The sequence below is a fragment of the Schistocerca cancellata genome, chromosome 4 (assembly GCF_023864275.1).
Source record: "Schistocerca cancellata isolate TAMUIC-IGC-003103 chromosome 4, iqSchCanc2.1, whole genome shotgun sequence".
In the NCBI taxonomy this organism is placed as follows: Eukaryota; Metazoa; Arthropoda; class Insecta; order Orthoptera; family Acrididae; genus Schistocerca; species Schistocerca cancellata.
Window position 1 is genome coordinate 211,716,598 of NC_064629.1, and position 16,675 is coordinate 211,733,272.

At 40.5% G+C, this 16,675-nt stretch overlaps 1 protein-coding gene across 1 annotated transcript in view; it reads left to right on the plus strand.

Annotated features, from left to right (window-relative positions):
• The window catches only part of LOC126183346 (HEAT repeat-containing protein 5B), a 268,954-nt gene that overhangs the window by 105,441 nt on the left and 146,838 nt on the right, over nt 1–16,675 (plus strand). The window contains exons 10-15 of the mRNA XM_049925227.1: nt 8,997–9,120; nt 10,455–10,581; nt 12,456–12,567; nt 12,639–12,757; nt 14,711–14,844; nt 14,928–15,037. Coding sequence (XP_049781184.1) covers nt 8,997–9,120; nt 10,455–10,581; nt 12,456–12,567; nt 12,639–12,757; nt 14,711–14,844; nt 14,928–15,037 — 726 coding nt within the window. The remainder of the gene's footprint in view (nt 1–8,996; nt 9,121–10,454; nt 10,582–12,455; nt 12,568–12,638; nt 12,758–14,710; nt 14,845–14,927; nt 15,038–16,675) is intronic.

The window sequence follows — 16,675 nt, forward strand, 5'->3', positions numbered from 1 at the left end:
TTGTAATTGGAGTTTTCAACAGTCATGGTACAGCATGGGGTTATAATGATGATGATGATGATGATGATGATCTCAAACAGTCAGACTATTACAGTTAACATCGATTTATGACGTCAAACAACTCACATTGTTCTTTATCAGCAGATGGTGGCGTGGGTACAGTCCTGACCTATTAACTGTTGGCAATAACAAAGCTTGTATGTGTGCATATCCTAAACACCCAACACAACCAATAATATGCCGGTGGCAATAAGACCACAGGTTGTACCATTCCATTGAGGGTCTAATCTTAGAAAGTCCAATCAGGAGAAATTCAAATCCACATTGGCTCAGAAGATAACCTAACTAGTCTCCGCACCTGAGTCTTATGATCAGTTTGTTGAAATAGTACAGAAGAGCTCATGGATGACTAAAATCAAATTTGCAGAACCCGTTACGTACCGGGATGTACTCTGAGCATAAAGCAACAATTAAAGAAATACCTTCAACTTTTCGAAGAAGACCCATGGAGAGTGAAGAAACTACTCTAGCTGGCCAACACCTCAACAACTCAATTACTGAAGCCAAACAAGAGAAGTGGATAGAACTCATGGAAGAGCTAGACATGTCCAGAAATAGTCAAAAGCATGGAAACTACTGACGAGATTAAATAATGATCTCACTAAGAGATCTGTTTCTGTCTGTGTCTCTGCTGATCAAATAGTTAATATCCTGTTTAAGAATGATACACCGCCAATGCATTCATAAATCTTTAATTAAAATATGCAACTGACCAATCTTTCTCAACCATATACTCAAGAACAACTAGAGAGGACAATATCAGATGCTGAAGTTGGTAAAGGTGCTGTCTTCAACAATTGTTTCAGTAATTATTGGATCCCAAAGTTATGGAGGAGCTCTTGCGCAGCTGCCATTCTGAAGCAAGTTACGGATCAGTTTCGCATCTATGTCAAACATAATAGACATGATCCATAATAGACTCTTAGAAGCAGCTGAGTCTCCCTTAATCCTACAGCAAGCTGGATATAGACTTGGTAAAGATTGTACAGCACAGATATTAAATCTAACGCAGAATATTGAAGACATCTTTGAGACAAATAGGGTCACTGGGGTAGCATTTATTGCTCTAACAGTAGCTTATGACACAATCAACCATCAGATGCTTCTGCAAAAAATGTGTGGAATAACTAAAGATTACCATCTTACATGAATAATTTAAGATCTGCTTCAAAACAGAAGGTTTTTCATAGAATTTCAAGGTCAGTGCAGTCGATGGAGTGGCCAAAAGAAAGGGTTACCACAGGTCAGTGTCTTGGATCCTTTGTTATTTAATATTTGTACAACAATCAACACCCACTTAATAACACATGAAGATTTTTCATTTATGCTGATGATCTCACCCTCTGTTCCCAAAGTGTGTCCTTTGAACAGGTGGAACTAAATCTTAACACTGCTTTGGAGGAATTAGATAAAGACTGCTGTAATAACCAGGTAAAATCAAATCCCAGCAAAACCCAAGTGTACACATTCCATCTAAAGAACAGAAAGGCCCGTAGGAAGCTTCAAGTGGCTTGGATAGGAGTGCAGCTGGAACACAGTTTCCACTGTAAACACAAGGGGTCATTTTTGACCATACATTGATTTTTCAATAAGCAGTACCTGAATCTGAAACAAAAGGTATCTGTAATAAAAAACATATTGCACAAAATTATGGGGACATCCAGAGGTGCAGCAGCAAAAACAGTCAAAACTACAACTTCATCTTTGTTTTACATTGCAGATGAATATGAGAACCCTGTTTGATAGTATTCAGCATCATGCTAAATATGTTGATATTTCTGAAGCCTATACACTAATTGCTGGATATCTGAAATCTACAACATGGTATAAAATCAATCATTTAGCTGGAATTGCTGCTCTAGACATCGGGCATGAGATAGCTGCATGCAGAGAAAGGTATAAGGTGTGCACCCTACCCAGTAAACACCCATTATATGATCACCCCTTAACTGTTGTCCAGGAAAAGTTTCATGAGTACAACAGATAACACTGTCTAACAGACATGTTCCAGACTGAAACTTCCTGGCAGATTAAAACTGTGTGCCCGACCGAGACTCGAACTCGGGACCTATGCCTTTCGCGGGCAAGTGCTCTACCATCTGAGCTACCGAAGCACGACTCATGCCCGGTACTCACAGCTTTACTTCTGCCAGTACCTCGTCTCCTACCTTCCAAACTTTACAGAAGCTCTCCTGCGAAACTTGCAGAACTAGCACTCCTGAAAGAAAGGATATTGCGGAGACATGGCTTAGCCACAGCCTGGGGGATGTTTCCAGAATGAGATTTTCACTCTGCAGCGGAGTGTGCACTGATATGAAACTTCCTGGCAGATTAAAATTGTGTGCCCGACTGAGACTCGAACTCGGGACCTTTGCCTTTCGCGGGCAAGTGCTCTACCATCTGTGCTACCGAAGCACGACTCATACCCGGTACTCACAGCTTTACTTCTGCCAGTACCTCGTCTCCTACCTTCCAAACTTTACAGAAGCTCTCTTGCGAAACTTGCAGAACTAGCACTCCTGAAAGAAAGGATATTGCGGAGACATGGCTTAGCCACAGCCTGGGGGATGTTTCCAGAATGAGATTTTCACTCTGCAGCGGAGTGTGCGCTGATATGAAACTTCCTGGCAGATTAAAACTGTGTGCCCGACCGAGAGTGCTAGTTCTGCAAGTTTCGCAGGAGAGCTTCTTTAAAGTTTGGAAGGTAGGAGCCGAGGTACTGGCAGAAGTAAAGCTGTGAGTACCGGGCGTGAGTCGTGCTTCGGTAGCTCAGATGGTAGAGCACTTGCCTGCGAAAGGCAAAGGTCCCGAGTTCGAGTCTCGGTCGGGCACACAGTTTTAATCTGCCAGGAAGTTTCATATCAGCACACACTCCATTGCAGAGTGAAAATCTCATTCTGGAAACATCCCCCAGGCTGTGGCTAAGCCATGTCTCCGCAATATCCTTTCTTTCAGGAGTGCTAGTTCTGCAAGTTTCGCAGGAGAGCTTCTGTAAAGTTTGGAAGGTAGGAGACGAGGTACTGGCAGAAGTAAAGCTGTGAGTACCGGGCGTGAGTTGTGCTTCGGTAGCTCAGATGGTAAAGCACTTGCCCGCGAAAGGCAATGGTCCCGAGTTCGAGTCTCGGTCGGGCACACAGTTTTAATCTGCCAGGAAGTTTCATATCAGCGCACACTCCACTGCAGAGTGAAAATCTCATTCTGGAAACATCCCCCAGGCTGTGGCTAAGCCATGTCTCCGCAATATCCTTTCTTTCAGGAGTGCTAGTTCTGTAAGTTTCGCAGGAGAGCTTCTGTAAAGTTTGGAAGGTAGGAGACGAGGTACTGGCAGAAGTAAAGCTGTGAGTACCGGACGTGAGTCGTGCTTCGGTAGCTCAGATGGTAGAGCACTTGCCCGCGAAAGGCAAAGGTCCCGAGTTCGAGTCTCGGTCGGGCACACAGTTTTAATCTGCCAGGAAGTTTCATATCAGCGCACACTCCGCTGCAGAGTGAAAATCTCATTCTGGAAGCATGTTCCAGAGTATCTATGTGGAATATGAGGTCTGAACACTACTGGATGACACCGTTGGAAAATCTAGCTACTGGTTTCATTGAAGGACAGCTTGCGTGGAAAACTCTGAACAGGCTCAGAACTGCAGCCACAAGGTCAGAAGACATTTTGCAGCTATGGGGTATAAATGTTACTTTCAAATATGTTGTTCTTGAATAACTCCAAAACTGTGGCCTCTAGCAAAAACTTAACCCAGTACAAAATTTAACTACATTAAATTTCCTACAAAAAGATCTGTTCATTTATTCTGTATAAGATTTTTGAGTGTAGCGAGCAAGAGAAAATCTTATATGTGGTTTTTGAAGACATTGTTGGCTGCATAAAACCCAATGGAAGTGGTATCTGAATCATCCTGTATATTCACCCAGAAATCTTACTTCTACTGATTTCTGGTTTCAGTCAGTTTGCTGTGCCAAGTATTATGTGATCTCGACTGCTTTGTAGGAGTACTTAAAAATTCAGTACTTTTTTTGCAGATGCTTTGGTGGTTGTGTGTGCACCCCAGTCAGTCAGCAACCAGGACAGCAGCCTCATATGTGTAGGGCATCCCTGGTGCATTTAGGGGAACCTTACAGTTCTCAACTCCATGGCCAGGAACTCTTAGCTTGTCACAAAACCTTCAAAGTCTCTGATTCTGTCCTTTAACTTGACTTAGAACCAGGCGTCCATGATCAGTTTTGGGGAGAGTGCTGGGAATTGTGAGATTTGTTGTAACTCCATGAGCAAGGCTGGCCTTCTGAGCATTCTTGGCCAGTTGTTGGAATGATCCAACTGTGACTTTGAAGTCCAGACAACAGGCATCCTTTGTTCCAACTTGCACCACAATCTGTAGCTGGTTGCCAGCTAATCCCTTAGTGGCTGCTGGAACAGTCTGTTAAAGATGCCAGGTGAGGCATCCAGACATACAAAAGCTGATCCTTCCCACCCCTTGCTGTTATTTCCCTAACTGGTCCATTATTTGCCATACATTTGAACTGCCAGTGATTAACATACCTCTACCATTTACATTTCCTAGTCTCCCACCCCCACCCCATCCCCTACCCTCCCAACATGGGACATATAGCAGTCTTCCCAAGACAACTGCAGTGTGACGTGCAGACTCAGTTTCAGCGGGAAACTGAGCACCTGAAACCTATGTTGGTTTGGGGGATAGGTGTAACACCCTGGTCTGTGGGTACCTTCTACAAGGCTCCTAGACCTACCACTGATATGCCGCTCCCAGTAATATTGACGAGATTCTGTACTTGCTGGAGATGAGACAGTTCACACAGATGACGATAATACTTTAGGTACCTCTGGTATGTCTGGCACGAGTCTGTTGGTAGCCCTCCCAACAAACCTTATTGCATCAGCTTTCAAACTCTTGACAGCAGTCAGTGATTTCCAGGTGCCAGGAATTGAATCTGCTTGGCAACTGAATATCGATTATATGGTACATTGACTAGCCTGTGTCTGGTTTAGAGACACTTGTTCTACTCATCTAATTGAATTATGAATTGGGTGTAAAACGCTGAAACAGTTGAAGTACAAGCATACATCTGACTGTTAAAACTTTCTTCATTACCTGATTTACTTGCATAAGAGTCTCTGACCTCAAAGAAACATATGCCAAATATTTCACTATGCAAATGTATATTGTAGTACAAAAGATAAAAACTGAAAAGTCTATGAAAAATGGTTAGTAAATAAAAGACCTTTCCATCAGTTTGTGGATCACCTGTAACTAAGACTGTAAGATGGGTGTATCTGACAAATAATGCACATGGAAAATTACTGACACTTACATTCATTGATCTATTGAAATAGAAATATTTAATATTTAGTCATTATAGGTCCATAAATTTCCTTTTTATTTTTAGAGTGTTACCTTAAAGTCCAAATATCCAACCAATAGAAATGCTGTGCTTAGTGAATTCATCAAGAACAATGAGACATAACAATGTCATGATTCGCTTAAATGAAAGTTGGAGGAATTAATGTATAATCTCTTTACCTGTCCTAGTAACTTGTTGATACAACTAAGGTAGTTCTAAATAACGGTTTGCGGAAAGACAACAGCCCACTATATGCATGAGACACTTAGCATGCTGGGGCATGGCTGTCATATCATATATGGCTGTAATCCGGCAAGAGATGGTTTCACTCACCTCAATAAGCTCTACACTTTCTGCTGCTGGTGGTTGAGGGAGGTGCACAAAGTTACTCAGCCTGGAAAAGCTGTGAAAAACTATGACTGCATTGTGTGTGTTCCTAGACTGCATTACATTTACTTCTAAGTAGCTGAAAGCACATTGTAGTTTTCAGGATTAGGTTCTTGAATACTTGAAGTAGTTGCTTTAAAGAATGAATTATGTGCATTCTAAGAACAGGAAGATCACAAAACTGCTTCAAAGTCCGTACTCTTATTGCAACTAAAAATCGCTGGTGCATTATTCAAGAATTTCTACTTATAGTTCAGCTGTAATTCCACATGTGACATTCACATTAACAATCACTATATCAAACTCACAATCTTCTGTTGCTAAATCTTGATTCTGTCAGTTTATAGACAGTTAAAATTTCACTTGATGATGTTCAGTGTGTTGCTATGCCCCCAAAAAAATACTGCACAGTTTCTTGCTTAGTGACTTCTGCATAATAAACCATGGGAAGTTACTATATATAGTAATAAAGTTCTGTTTCACTTCATCAAAATAACTTATCAGAACCATCATCCTAATCAGATATCATTGTATATGTCCACATCAGACTAACTTCAGTCTCTTTATTCTCAACAAAACACAAATTGTTGCAACATTTTAACAAAATAATCACTCACTGCTTACACAGCCTGACCTTAGGGTGAGACCGATTACCTAAGCAGGTTCGTTCCATAATATCTTACCACTACCTAAGGGTGACTGGATTATGACTCCCGTCATTTTCTCCAGTGCAGTTACATCTCCTAGCTCCAGAACCTGGGAATGCACTTGTCTCTAATCAGCTTATTCTAGTGATTGTCAGTGAGGGTTGTACACATTATCATCTAACAAAGAAAATCTTCAAATTGACCAATGATAACTTTTAAATATAGTATGTGTTAACTGCCAAAATATTATTTCCTTAGGAAATGAACTTCGGACAACCATGTCTGTACTTGTAACATGGACTGATGTAAACATAATACTTTTCAAATATAATTACCTACTGTATGAATGCAGAGTCTCGCGGCGATAACATTGAATAAAATGTTCTTGGGTTTCCAACTGCGTCAATTGCTTGAAACTACACGAGCTTTCGGCCAAGCCCCCCGTGGCCATTGTCAAGTGTTATGACTGCCAGTGGGCTGTTGGTGTGCCCTTATATACCCTAGCTGCCGGCTGTGACGTCACTGGTGCCCGTGAAATTGCCAGATATGGGCATGTTTTGAGTCGGCATTCGATGTGCCCTCTTCAACCGCGCAGTGCTGAGCTGCAAGCCACTGTCTCTGTTCAGGGTGTTTGTGGTAATTTTTATTTCAATAGCTTCCTTCATTAAACTGTCCCAGAAGCCATTAGTGTGAGCCACGACAGAGGTATCGTCAAATTTTATGTGGTGACCGTTTTCTAAATCGTGCTCAGCTAACGCAGATTTCTCTGGATAGTGTGGCCGTAAATACCTCTCATGTTCTTTCCTGCATTGTTCCACAGTGCGCATTGTTTGTCCGATGTACTTCTGGCCACACTCACAAGGTATTTCGTAGACTCCTGGTGTTCTGAGACCTACTGTGTCTTTAACTGGTCTCAGTAATTGACGTATTTTCATTGGAGGCCTGAAGATTGATTTGATCTTGTGTCTTTTCAACAGGTAGCTTATCTTCAGGCCTCCAATGAAAATCCGTCAATTACTGAGACAAGTTAAAGACACAGTAGGTCTCAGAACACCTGGAGTCTATGAAATACCTTGTGAGTGTGGCCGGAAGTACATCGGACAAACAGTGCACACTGTGGAACAATGCAGGAAAGAACATGAGAGGTATTATCGCCTACGCTATCCAGAGAAATCTGTGTTAGCTGAGCATGCGTTAGAAAACGTTCACCACATAAAATTTGACAATACCTCTGTTGTGGCTCGCACTAACGGCTTCTGGGGCAGTCTAATGAAGGAAGCTATTGAAATAAAAATTACCACAAACACCCTGAGTAGAGACGGTGGCTTGCAGCTCAGCGCTGCGTGGGATCCAGTGATCTCGCGGTTGAAGAGGGCACATCGAACACCGACTCAAAACATGCCCATATATGGCAATGTCACGGGCACCAGTGACGTCACAGCCGGCAGCTAGGGTATATAAGGGCCCACCAACAGCCCACTGGCAGTCATAACACTTGACAATGGCCAAGGAGTGCTTGGCCGAAAGCTCATGTAGTTTCAAGCAATTGACGCGGTTGGAAACCCGAGAACATTTTATTCATAATTACCCACTGTTTTCAAATTTTTCTTTTCATTCAGGATATGTGACCCACTCCACAACTGCACAACATTATTTCACACACTCACATGTTATTAATTGCCTACAATTTAAAATTGATTTTATGTGTACACTTCCAACACACTCCACATGCATTTTAACAACATGCAAATTGTAATTTGTTTTAAAGTACTGTAAATTTTGTATTTTAAGGAAATTTATATACCCCCAAAACAATGAAAGATATTGAACTGATGTTTATGCGGTTAACTCATGTTTCAGTGTAATAACATAGTACAAAGTTTCATTAATATTGCTTCACGGAAATGGGTAATAATGGAATCACTGTCTGGCATACGATTTAGCTTCTCCCTACGTGCTCAAGTGCTGTAGCATGCCAGATGACACATGACATAATGTGGGAAACAGCCACGTGGGCTCCCCCCTAACAGCATCTGCTGCAAAGGCACAAGGCTGCCTGTAGAACTGAACTACATACTGCTATACCACAAGCAGTTTGAATTTTGTTGATCATGTAGCCAAGAAATTTCTACTTCCATTGAGCAGCAGATCTGCACATAAACAATGTACTGATCACAAAAATCCAATTATTTCCCATTCATACTACGTCAAAGTGCATACACATACATGAAATCAGATACATGCAACTCTTCTCTCTCTCTCTTTCTCTTTCTCTTTCTCTTTCTCTTTCTCTTTCTTTCTGTCTGCCCATCTCCCCCTCCCTCTCTTTCTTTCTCTCCCACCCCTTCCCATCTCCCCCTCCCCCTCCTATCCCCGCCCCAACATCCAACTTCCCATTTCAGGCGTGAAGCAATATTAAAAATACATTTTCTTCTACCTTATGTTCTTTAATGATAAGTTAAGATATTGTGCATATAAATTCTTATAACTGAATAATGGCCTAAGAGAGTCAAAATACTCACTGCACTCTTTTATCTTCAGATCTGATCGATGCAACCTTGGCTGTGCTTGTCCATCCATGTCAAGCTGCTAGACTAGCTGCAGCATGGTGCTTGCGGTGTATGTGTGTAGCTGTGCCCAGTCAAACCACACCACTTATTGATAAGTAAGCTTTATTAACATTTTTTCTCAATTTCCTACAGTAAAACTTTGAGTATTTTGGTATATACGAGGGTTGGAACTTTGATAGTGGCAACTATTTATTTACAGCTCGTACAAAATTGATACGTGTTTCAAAATTTTCCTGACTTTCAGAGTAGTCATCAGCATTGTGTGTAACCAATTGCCAGCGATGTGGAAGTCATAGGGTACTCTTAGCAGTGCCAGTTGTGTTGACAGTCCGAGTGGCGTGGTCTACTGCCCGACGAATTTGTAGCAGTTCTGAAGCGAATGCTGTGAAGTGTTTCCTTCAGTTTAGAAATAGAGTTGAACTCTCAAGGGCTTAAGTCAGGGGAGTGAAGTAGGTTGTATAGCACTTAGCAGCCTCATCAGTCAAACAAATCGGTAACAGCTTGCACTGTACGTGCTTGAGCATTGTCCTGCAAAATGATGGTCAGGTCCTGCAGAAAGTGTCGTCACTTCTGTCTCTATGCTGTTCATTTTTAGAACACAACCTACGACCAGCTTAGAGACAGAAGTGATGTCGCTCTCTGCAGGACCTGACCATCATTTTGCAGGACAGTGCTCAAGCACGTACAGTGCAAGCTGTTACTGATATGTTTGACTGATGGGGCTGCTAAGTCCTATACAACCTACTGCACTCCCCTGACTTAAGCCCTTGAGAGTTCAACTCGATTTCTAAACTGAAGGAAACACTTCACGGCATTCGCTTCAGAACGGCTACAAATTCATCAGGCAGTAGACCGCGCCGCTCGAACTGTCAACACAACTGGCACTGCTAAGAGTATCCTACGACTTCCACATTGCTGGCAATGGGTTATACACAATGCTGGTGACTACTTTGAAGGTCAGTAAAACTTTGAAACACGTATCTATTTTGCACAAGCTGTAAATAAATAGTTGCCACTATTAAAGTTCCAACACTCTTACTTTCCAGCAGTTTTTTTAACTACATTGATCTAGTGCACCATCATTTGAAATATTCATTTCCAATCAAACTGAATTTTGCTTTGTTTAGATTTCTACACTATCAAATATTTCCTGTTCTTTATTGAACATTTTTATTTGTTGTGATGTAATAATTTGGTTGTTACTTAGAGCATAAAGCCAATGGAGGAAGAAATTGACAAAGAGGAATTTTTTAATATTATTTCAAAGTTTTAGTGAGAACTGCATACTGTTAGGTTACACTTGATATCATCAAATATCAAGCTGTTGTGGAAAAAATTCTAAACATACATTACTGGCACTATTATTAATTTGGGCTCATTTGAAATATAACCAATTTTTAAAATATAATTGGTGCTTGCATTATTACAGGTGTTTGGAAGGAATAGAGAATATGAAGACGTCTCCTGAGGGTATAGCAGGCTATAGTGGTGCATTAGCAGCTGTTCTAGGTAGTGTGAGATTATCACCACTTGGAGTCCCTCACACAAAAGGAAAGGTAAAGTACATAAGTTGCTAAAGCTTTGAAGTTACAGTTTATTTGTGGAACTCATTAGAAATTAAACAGACTTAACCATAACATTTATTGAATATTTATTTCTGGAAGTCACAAGTAACACATGATAGCATTTTAGTTTTTATTTTGTGTGTCATGTATTTGATATGAACATTTTGTTGTACTGATCGACATCAAAATGTAAGTTTCTAAAACAGTATAACCCAGTGGTTGTCAAACTGTCCAACCTGTGGTTCACAACTGTATGTTAAAATAATGCACATGTAACAACTAAGAGCTGAATTCAAAAATGTTAACTGATGTTAATATCTTGTTAAGAGTGTAGTTTTCCAGCTCAGTAACAAACAAAAATAAAACTTGTATCCATTATGATTATGGAACACTGGAAGTATGATGAACAAGGTTTCCAGAAATTAAAACAACCATTTTTATTGTCCGTAATGGAAAATAAAAATTGGTGAATAAAACAAACGTCAGCTGTTTGCAGTAATTTCTGGAAATCTTTAAACATAAATACTTTGAGAAACAGTAATGGTTTAAAATGTGCTTGATTTTCATTGACATTGATGGATTTGACCATGAACATTGGTCGTGTACCTCAGGGGTAGAGGGGTAAGAAGCATGGCCACTGTGGGGTTAGAGGATGTAAGAGGGGGAATATTTTATTGTTTGCCTTCCAATACTGACAACAGACAGGTGTGCTCAACTTGTATTGATCAGCTGCTACAGTATAAATTTTGACATGAAGTAACATTGATTGCTGAATGTGCATTTTAGAGATGTCATCTTCAAATGCTACAGATATGTACCACAAGGAATATGAAATTAAATTAAGGCTGTTGTAGAAAAACGCAATAAATAGAAGAAAATTTACACTGAAAGCATTTGGTACGCGTTTCTGATTGCGTCTCATATTGAATATATGGCATCATATATTGATACCTCTCAACCAGCGTCAAAGTTGGCAGCAGAGTTGCAAGTTTCCATCAGATGCTGACAGCAGTTGTGAGGGATCCAGCAGACTTAATGAAGCTCGCCTGCTGTGCCGCACCTCCAGTGGCTCTGTACCACGAGTGCTCTCTGCCACGGCAGTATAGAACAACTGGTGGCAACCAGATGCCCCACGCTTGCTTGGAGCCTCTTCACTATGTGATGCTGTACGGATGCTGTCTATTCGCGGGTCTGACACCATCATTCATGCTTAGTTCAAAGAGCCTCATCCCTGTTGACAGTGAGAGCAGGACTCTGTTGCTTGTTGCGTATTTTGTAATGCATCTCCATACACTTGGTGAAATACAAGTTAATTTCTGTTTACTATGTTAGCTTATTCACTAATCATTTCTGCTCCTGTCGGGCGCACCACTCTGTAGCCCACCTCTCCATACCATTGTGTATCAAGTCGTACACAACAGAATAATATATTTAAATATAAGTACAATCACTGTTACTAATCAATCACCCACTTGTGCAGACAACACAACAACATTTTGTCAGGCAACTACAGTGTCAGTACTTTGGGGTGCTGAGGATGGCAGAAATCTGAAACAGAGAACAGTCAAAATGAAGTATTTCGAATGGTGTCCCCTTTTAACAGTCATCATGTGGGGGCTGGAGCCAGCTTATTGCACCCTTCCTATAGTTAGTCTGTTGGGGGATCGTAACATATTAATTTAATTCGTGAAGGTTACCATTTAATAATAAAACCTGTACATATGCGGCCCAAGGCGCCGCCCCACAATGTCAGTATAGGCCCCTGAGCAAATAAAGTTTGACGACCGCAAACTCATTCACTTATGCTGTATGTAGTTGATGGGATTTTTATCTCAGGAATAAGTGACTTCATTGTTTGATTGCAGGTGATTTTTAATACAGCTGAAGAATTACTGCGCAGTGCAAGTCAAAACAGCCGGCTTTCATTGAACCGGACCCAAGCTGGGTGGTTGCTAATTGGTGCTATAATGACACTAGGTAAATACTCAATGACACAGTCTTATTTTATTTATTTGAAAATGAGATTGTTGCATGACATGGTGTTGCAGGAGTTCCTGTCGTTAGGGGATTGTTGCCACGTATGCTGTTACTTTGGAGAAACTCTTTCCCTCGCTCAAACAAGGAACTGGATTCTGAGAAGGCAAGGGGAGATGCTTTCACATGGCAAGTAAGTATTGCTTTGATATTTCTTACAGGTGACAGGATACACAAAATGAATTTCATTGTAATCTCTCAACTATAATATTGAAAAAGTGTTTAATTAAATTCTATTAGTAGGTAGAGTGTAATTACTTACACCATTCGTGTCACTTATGATGTCTTGTGCGTCCTTTGTTTCAAACAGTTTTCTGAACCTAAGAAAGGAAATTTTTCCCCCTTCCCTTCTGAAGTTCATGAGTACCTGAATGTTGCCACTGTTTGGGATGCTATGTACAACATTCCATGCTAGCTTAAAAGAACTTCATCACATTTTCATGTTACAGGAAATCTGCAGTGAGAGAAGGAGATTGTCATCTCCCACATGTTGCACGAAGCATTTTGAATAGTACAGGAAACTGTTGAATGTTAGCTTGGAGGTCAGCTAGTCAATTTATGGCATAAAGTATAGTGGATCAAAATCTCTTCCACAGTGACACATCAGTGGACACAGTCAGTGGCAAATACTGCTAAGAAATTTCTTTTTGAAATTTGCTTTTGGCCGAAACTCGCCAAAGCAGCTTCCTCAGTATCAACTGTTTGTATAAATTTGATGTTCTCGACCTTTTGCTTGTGACATCAACTATTTCACATACCTGTATTTACCTTTTATCCAATACAATATTGGCTACACCCTTAAGATTTTCATCTGTGGGGTTCAGTTTTAGGATATCTATCATGTAGATAATCTTCAAGGGAAGAATGACCACATGTAAATTCAGCCATCCATTTCTTGATCATTTAAAATAAGCCAGTAGACCACTTACAAAATTTCATAAGGTTTGGATGAAGTTACTCCATTATAAACCATCAAAAACAAAGACTGAGTCCATGGCATTACAGATCATCTATTTTAATTTAAAACAGTCCTAACATGACTACCGATACTATTCTACAGATAAAGGTAACACTCATTTTACAGCATGTATCAACATAACTGAAGTAAAATTTCATTGGCATTGCTGGCATATCTGCACCTGGTAAAGAACTGTCATCTTACCTTTGTATGTATAGTGAAGGGATGATGGCTTTTCTACAATGGGAGTGGAAAGTGTTTTTGCTTTTGGGAATGATGGTATTTTTATAATAGAAAAGTTACACTTTTAACAATTAGGAATGCTACTTAAGTCATGGGAGTTGTGTATGAGGGTGTGCTGAAAAGTAATGCCTGTCCATTTTTATTCTGTTCTCAATATCAGTTGAGGTGTTAAAAGTCATGCATATTACTTGGTCGACTTTCCCTCTTTGCTGACCCAAGTTGCAACCCTCTGCTGCTAGAGGGCTCCGAATTTTGTTATGTAACATGGAAGTGTGTAACATGCACATCAGTGCATGAGAAACCCTCAGAAAAATGGACGCATGAATTTGAAGACTTGTTCCTTCAACGTGACAATGCCTGACCACACACGAGCGCTATGACATCTGCAACAATCTGACACCTTGGGTTCACTGTCATTGGTCATCGTACATACAGTCTCGACATGGCCCCATTCCATTTTAATCTGTTTTCAAAACTTTAAGAATGCCTTGGAGGACTTCCCTTTGATAGTGATGAAGTGGTGCAAGCAGAGGTGAGGTTGTGGCTCTGTCAACAAGTCAAACGTTCTACATTAATAGTATCAGTAAATTGGTCTCTTATTGGGAGGAATGTTGTTTGTCGCCAGGTTGACTATGCTGAGAAATAAATATGTAGCATGAAGGGTAAAGGGAAAGTGTGTTAATAAAGTTCAGTTTATTTAAAAGGCTAGAATAGTTTTCTCATAAAATTCAGAGGCATCGCTTTTTAAGTGCGCTGTCATATTTGGAGTGAATAGTAGTAACACAACATAATTTTCTGAAGGCGCTCTACAGTTTTATGGTGTTATGGAATTAGAAAACTGTGGTTATTAATAGGGTATTCATGCTCTTTTGTTAATTCATTTAGGTGACACTTGAAGGCCGTGCTGGTGCACTTTCAGCAATGCACAGTTTTCTGCAGAACTGTTCTGAGTTAGTCAATGATGATATCATCAGGCGTTTGCTAACACCTGTTGAATCAGCTCTTGTCATGCTGACAAAGTAAGTACCATTGTTATTTTAGTTTAATTACGGTAGCAAAAGTAGTCCAAGACATTAATTTGCCTTGCCTTCATTCCGTGCAGTTTGACACAGATTTTGAGAAGCTATTCTCAGCACCTTAAAGCTCCTGCAGCCATGGTTCGACTAAGATTGTATGAGACGCTTTCTATGTTGCCTCCACATACCTTTGAAGGTAAGAAAACCAACTCCTTACTACAAAAATAAATCTCTTGAATTTTTTAGAACAGCCTGATCACTTTTAAAAACTTGTGCTTCATATTTTGTTTTTTTACTGCCCTGTTTATAATGTGTTTTTCATATATGTGAATGTATTCTTTTACTTAATTCCTTTTAACAATTATTAGCTGTTGAAACTGCTGCTTGTGTGTTGTCACATTGTATTCATTTGCTTCCGTGGGGCACAGCAAGGGTAAACATTGTTCGTTACCTTGCACATCTGGAACTATTAATAGCTATTTATTTTTTCTTGGGCTTCATAGCAGCAAGGTACAATAGCAAATGAATCAAGAACAGTGACTTATAAGCAGCAAATTCAATAGCATTTAATTTGTAAAGGGACAAACTTAAATCAGTATTAGTGCTACCATCTGAAATGGAATGTCATTTTTTGCGCAGTTGTATTGCCATGTTGTTTATGTTGTTAGACTAACAACTAAGATAAACAGGAAAAATATGCTATTTCTTTAAGTGAAGATAATTGTGTATAGAACCAGAAGGATTGTTTATGTAACCTGCCTTACCACACAAACACACCAAAGAGCCTAGACATTATGACAACTGTAAGCTGCGAGATTGAATGCCACCTGCTGGTATTGCAGGCATGTGATGTGGTAAGGAAATGCAAGTGGAGCTGAGGTAAATGGGGAATCATTCTAGTGATGATTTGGGCTGCTAATGGGGAAATCTGCCAACAATAATTCGGACAAAGGGTGGATTCTTATGGCCCATCACCTGGGAATGAGCAACATGGAAATGCTGCTGTCGTGAGAATCTATGTAAAATGGTTTTTGGATGTTCACTCTTCCACACAGAATGTGGAGGTCAGAGGTCCCACTCTGTAAAGCAGGATAGTTAGAGATCTGTGGCAGATATTGTGGCAGAGAACTGTGCTGGTGCAGTTGCAAGTGCTCAGAAGTGCACAGTTCAACGCATGTTATTGAACTTACGGCTTCACAGCAGATGACCTATACATGTTCCCCTGTCGACCCAACAACATCATCAGTTATGATTGCAGTGGGCACAGGACCATTGGGACTGGACTGTGTATCAATGAAAATATGTTGCCTGTTGGACGAATTAAGTTTCTTGCTACACCAGGTCAGTCATCGTGTCCAGGTACGCCATCATCTGGTGAATGGCTGCTCAATATGTGGACAGTGCTATAGATGCAGTTCATTGGGGGATAGTAGTGTCCTATGAGGCACATTCACCTGGGCTTCTATGGGACCTGTAGCAGTAATCTAAGGCCCATGACAACTGTGGACTGTGTGAACATTACTATGAACCAACTGCATCCCTTCATACTTGATGTCTTCCCCTATGGTGATGGCATCTTCCAGCAGGATAACTGTCTGTGCTACAAGACCATAATCATGCTATAGTGGTTTGAGTGGTTAAGAAAACGTGATACAGGAAGCAGAATTTACCTTTTATTGTGATTTCAGTCCAAAGACTAGTTTGATACAGCTCTCCCTGGTACTCCATCGTATTCAAGTCTCTTCATCTCTACATAATTACTGTAACCAATGTCCTTCTAAACTTGCTTACTGGAATCAAACCTTGGTTCTCCCTCTACTGTTTATACACCCCC